Below are 6,153 nucleotides of genomic sequence, written 5' to 3' on the forward strand. Positions count from 1 at the left end.
AAAAAAAAATTAAGTTGCCTAATCTGGTAAATGTCCTTTATCAATGTCTCATTCAGATGTTAGGGAGAGAATTTGGTGTAAACAACATGACATTATGGATCCATCCTGCCTTGTTTTAAAACTTCAGGCTGGTTATAATGGTGTGGGGAATATGTTCCTGGCACGCTTTGGGTCTCTTAGTACCAACTGAGTATTATTTAAACATCACAGCCAGCCTGAGTATTGTTGCTGTATCTTTTCCGACCATATCCATTCCGTTATGACCACAGTGTACCTATCTTTAGATGGCTGCTTCCAGCCAGCTGATGCGCAATGTCACAAATTTCAGATTATCTGAACAATGTTGAGTTCACTGTTCTCAATTGGCCTCCACACTCATCAGATCTAGACAGATAAGATAAATAGATTCTATCTATCACACGCATACATACAAAGATACATACCTAACCCCCACCACACACACACACACACACACACACACCTACACACACACACATACACACACACGTCAGGCATTCTCCCAAAAGTAATGGAGCAGTGAGCTCTTGTGGAATAATAAATCCTGCTTAATGGGATGGTACAAAAAAATCTTCAGAGGCTGGCAAAGTCAATCTGCATGCTTGGCCAATGAGGCTTCTATGTACAGAAAGTATAAGAGACATGTAAGTGTGTGTGTGTGTGTGTGTGTGTGTGTGTGTGTGTGTGTGTGTGTGTGTGTGTGTGTGTGTGTGTGTGTGTGTGTAAAAGATTATGATTATTGTACTCAGTGAGAACATTTTTCAGTAATGAATATTTAATTCATTTTGGATGTGTGCACGTGTGTGTGTGCTTGTCAGCTTGTAGCCAAGAATGCTGTCAGCTGTGGTGTGTGCGCCACATTTCATTTGATGGACTCAATATCAGTCAGTTGAAGTCTCTGCACAGTGATTTACACTACACATAAGTCACACGAGTCAGTGTGAGGCATGCAGGGAAAGATCTGAGAGGCGTGCTGTCTGAAGCACGTCCTGAAACATCTCTTTCAGAGCCCGAGCAGCGGCATCCACATGGTTTAATCTTTTCTGTTTAACAGTCACCACTGGGTTTTAAAATTGCACACAACCAACTCGAATTACTAAAGTTAGCATGCAAAGTCCTTCTTAAGTTCTAAATAGCAAGTAACGGACTATTAGTGAAATAAAAAGTTTAACAATTTGTGCTCACTATTTCAACTGTCCAAGACTATAGTTATATATTAAGTTGTTAGAGTTTTGCTTTTGAATGCAAGGCACTACAAATTTTTCCTAACTGCACCCAAATAGTAAACAGAATGACAAGATATATATATATCAAAGTTAAGATCATGTGGACCTTTATTGTTAACTGCACAAATTAAATAGGAAGTCGCCCACATTACCTGTTCCACATATTTTCACAATGCCCCCAAGTGGCAGTGTGAAGCTACAACATGTATATGCAGGCCTACAAAGCTGTGTGTGGAACATATATGCATAGAGACTACCAGCACGCTACCATGTCGGGACCTTAAGCACAGCTTTTGCATACTTGGCAGTACACAAAATGGCTCCACCATCCACAGGGAACCCGGAGTCATTCACAAAAACAAACCTCTGCGAGCACAGTAGGCCTCAACTGCACTGATGCAAGCACACACTTGCACAGCGGCACGAGGCTCTATAGATCGGTCCGTCTTCTGTCCCCTTGAGAAAAACTGTTGCCTGGGCGCTTTGATCTATCAAAATGAATGAGGCAGTTGGCATCGACTGAAATAAGCAGCAAGGAACCCACTTCAGAATGATAGAGTTAGAATATTTATAGTTTTCCAAAAATGCCTCTTTACATGCTTGTATAATGAGGAATTCAATCGATGTGGACGTCTTTTTAAAAACACGATTCACTTTTTTTGCTTGCTGTTGTTGACGTGCAGGCGTCATCTCAAAGAAAAGTGACTTGTTGAAACACACATGCTCACAAACAAACGTTCAACACTCTGTCTCTAAGATTAATGAAGGGAGAAGTTTCGGGAGCAAAGTAAGGTGACATTTGGAGTGATGTGTCAAGTGAGAGTGAATCTCTGTGTGCTATGCCGATGTTCAATGTAATTCAGTCCCTTGGTCTTTGACAGCAATGCATATCAATGTCCTGCTGCTGTGGGATTGGAGAGAAACCATCTGGCTTAGATGCTCTTCTGAGAATAATGTGTAAATACTGTCGACGTGTGCCAGAGGGAGTCCTCGTGAGAGTGTTTTTCAAGTCAAAATGAAGTTTAACAGCTTCTGGTCTGTTGGTCTTGGTCGGGCTACTCTTTCATTTTACATCTACAGTTGTTGGGGCAAAACAAGCTAACAAAGCTAAAAGCACAAATCATTTAATTCTGTTTGAGCCACATTACTGTGATTGCAATCCCAAATTCCTAAATCCAATAAAAACAAATCATTGATTTAAATCCATAAAAATGGACAGTTTTAGTGGTCAATTAGCATTTGTAACATCTGATCTGGTGCAGCATAGCATAAAAAAGCCATTCATCAGCCACATTTATCAATTGACCACGTGTATAGCACACACAGCAATAGCTGCTTTGCCATCTGAATACATGAGGGAGGAATATGTTACCTCATGGGCCACGGCTGACCAAACACATTAGATTTGGCTGTTAAGTGTGATAGATTTCTTTTTAGAATGCAAGGGAAGCTTTGCGGTTAACAAACCTGAACTACTTCTTGGACTTTCCAGATACTTATATCGGTGGCATTGATTCTTAGAATCTCTGCACAAGTGGGCGTACATTTTCCACCACGATAGGGGAAAGAAATCTCCAAGAAGGCTGAGGAAAGAAACATTAAAAGCTTCATATGCACATTTCTTCTCCCCGAGCACCAGGAACATATCATTATCTGACTGAATCACATGAAATCAATGATAGTGCTTCATTGCACCTAATATTTTACAAGCGATGGCAGTCACGGGTAAATATACCTTACGACATCTATCTTGATCATTCTTTTTATTTGAAAGCTGTTATTACTGTAGCAAACAGTGACCCGGTGTGACAGACTCATCAAGAGGGATTAAATCACAAGAGCTGAAAAATACACGGAAATAAAAGAGGGGAGAAAAAAAAAGGACCAGGTCATTTCTCTGCAACTTCACGAAGAGTCTACTGCTAAACCCAAGAAACTCATAAGAGTCTCTAAAAAACTTTATATAGATTTTATTCAATAAACTGATAATACTCTACAAAGATTTGATTTCCCGTTTTATCTCATACTGTGTGCTTCTTTTTTTACGCTAACATCTAGTATATTTGCTGCAAACTACAACCAATAACAGCAGTAGCATACATCAGAAAACTAAAATGACTAAAGACATACTGTTCGGTCCTATGAGCAGAGCTCCATCTATCTGAATTGCCATTGCAAAAATAAATAAATAAATAAATCTGCTGCTGTCCCTGCTTTATTGAACCTAATATTTTTTGTCCATTTGTTTTATTTACATGGTGGAATTCCTATTGTGAACATTGTTATTTCTCCAAGACAAACCCTACTGACAAAACAAAGTATACACAGTGGCACAGAGAGGACAAATAGATGCATTTCAATATGAAAAGAAGAGAAAGCAAAAGAACAGACAAAACAAGCACAACATTGGGGGGGAAAAACAGACAAAAGCAAACATTAACAGGTACAGGGCACTCTTTCAATGCCCTAAACTGTTAAATTAAAAAATAAACAACTGATTCATGACAAGTGATTAGGAGAACATTTTCAAGACCACGTTCCACAAACACAATGTGCAGGCATTAGAGCAATCACACTAACCAACAGCGGCAATTAATCATTCATCACTCTGGGAAAACAAAGCCTCCCCTCAAAATACTCAAAATCCACACATGACAGAAAGCAAGCATCACTCATTTGCTTTTTCTGTTTTATGTGTGGTCCACATCTACCAGTGTGTCCTTGAGATGAGTCTGAGACACCCCGGGACTCGAGGCAGGTCACAGGGCAGGTCTGGTCTCAGTGGGAATATAGCTTCAGGCCGAGAAAAAGGATGAAATGTTTTCTGGCTACAGCAGGTGGACAACAGCAGGCGAAAACAAAAAAACAAACCAAAAAAAAAAACAAAAGAAACCAGGCTAGATCTCTCTTCAGCCTTCACCACCACTCCCAGCACAATTTACTGACTTTCTCCCACCTTATCGCCTTCCCTTTTCTGGCAACAAACAGTGCAACTCTTTATTTCCACCACCTGACCCATATACAAAACTGTTTCCTGGTGGGTGCTGCTCCAGAAACAAAGTCCAAGCCTTTGATCCAGCTCCAGATCATTGGCTGAAAGGCTGTCACTTCAGCTTTAGACCGCACAGCATCCCACGGCAGCTCTTCATCTCCAAGCCTGGACGGCACACTTTTTCTTTTTTTTATTTTAATCACATTCACAAATCCTTTGTCATATGATGAGCTCATTTTGCCTTCTCACCAGCTATGGAATTGGCTTTTATGTGAACACAAACACCTCAAGTCAAACATAATAGTGGTAAAATAAACAGCAAATAAAGCATGACATTGATTGTGTTGGAGCTGATTTGGTGTTAATGTGTGTATTTCAGCCCACTTGTGCCATAATATGAAGCTTGCATCCATTTGCATAAAGACTTTTACCTAACCGCCTCATCTGTCTGTGCTGAGCAAATGCAGAATTTACAGTGAAAGACAAAAAAAAAACCATGCTGCACCATTTACACGAAGGAAAAAGAGGGCAGATTTAATTTAAAAATTGGCACACATTCCTTATTTCGACAGATGAAAGCTCGTAAATGAAAAAACCTGGAATCATGCCTGGTATGGAAATCTAAAGTTATGAATAATGCCTCTGTCTCAATCATCAAGTCTGTTTTAACAAGGTGGATTAGCCAAGCGCCTGCAGGCTCAAACGCACACACGGCTGCACTCCTAACCAACTAAGAGTGGGACAAGAGTCCCCGAGGGCCCTGAACCTCACACATCCTCCCTGTTGGACCCTCACCAGTCTGTAGGAGTGAGCAGCAGCAGCAGCAAACAGCTCAGGCTTGTCATTTATGCCCATGAATCCACCTCCGATAGGCCACTGCTGCTGCGCAGGCAGCTGATTTACACACAGTTGCTAATCAGCGAATGGCTCTCCTGCTAATGAAAACTCATAGATCTATACAATAGCACTACAGATTTGATTTTATCTGCCATAACTCATTCCTAAATATGCAACGGTTAAATGCAACTGGGAGTGGAGAGTTGAAGTTAAGAATTAGAGGTCAGAAATGTTGATGCAGGAAATGGTGATATGTTGCCATGGCTATTGCTATATTTGCCCTAAGTATAAAAGGCCTTCTGTATCTACATTTCTCTGCTGGCATACATTTCACAAAGGAGAAAATAGACTCTTCCCTCCTGCCTGGCCTCAGTGACACTCCAGCATTTAGTTGATTGCAGGATGAATATGTCTAACTCCACCCTCCCATCCAGCTCTGGGTGCTGAGGAAACCCCAGTAAATAGAAGACCAATACAATGGCTTGTTTCAGCTTGGCACTGATTCATCATCGCACTGAACAAGCCACGGGCATCAGTCTAATCATGATTAAGACCATAACAGAGAGTTTGGTAGACACGGGGGGAGGGGGGGGGAATGCAACCATCCATCCATCCGCTATATTCATCAGGCAAATCACTTCCACTTCCAGCAAATGAAAATGAATTCATTGTAACTTACCTGTTCCATTGGCTGTGCTTGCTAAGAAGAGAGGATACAAAGCTGAGCAGCTTTGAGGTAGATGGGCATTGTGGCAAAACACACTGAGAGCAAAGTCTTATGGACTAACTGGCTGTGAAGCCATTTAGAAATAAATGGGTCTAAATGGTTAACTGGAAAATTAAAAGAAAAGTGCCCTCACCACTGGAGCAGTCCAGTCCTCCCCATCCGGGCTCGCACTGGCATGTATCGGGAGACACGCAACGACCGTGGACACACTCCTCTGTGCACAGAGCTAAAATAGACAAAGACATTTCCTCATCAGCACAGTTTATAATCGCATTGGAACACACACACACACACACACACACACACACACACACACACACACACACACACACACACACACACACACACACACA

The 6,153-nt window shown here is 41.3% G+C and overlaps 1 protein-coding gene across 3 annotated transcripts in view; it reads right to left on the reverse strand.

Moving 5' to 3' along the window:
* megf11 (multiple EGF-like-domains 11) overlaps positions 1–6,153 on the reverse strand; it is an 80,012-nt gene that overhangs the window by 48,122 nt on the left and 25,737 nt on the right. For 2 of the 3 annotated variants that reach the window (XM_013910033.1, XM_005730049.1), the window contains exon 6: positions 5,934–6,026. In XM_013910033.1, coding sequence (XP_013765487.1) covers positions 5,934–6,026 — 93 coding nt within the window. Of the gene's footprint in view, positions 1–5,752; positions 5,774–5,933; positions 6,027–6,153 lie in introns of all 3 variants that reach the window. The other variant, XM_005730048.1, reaches the window with a different exon arrangement.

The sequence above is a fragment of the Pundamilia nyererei genome, unplaced genomic scaffold (assembly GCF_000239375.1).
Source record: "Pundamilia nyererei isolate P.nyererei 1_Seehausen unplaced genomic scaffold, PunNye1.0 scaffold00035, whole genome shotgun sequence".
NCBI classification, from domain to species: Eukaryota; Metazoa; Chordata; class Actinopteri; order Cichliformes; family Cichlidae; genus Pundamilia; species Pundamilia nyererei.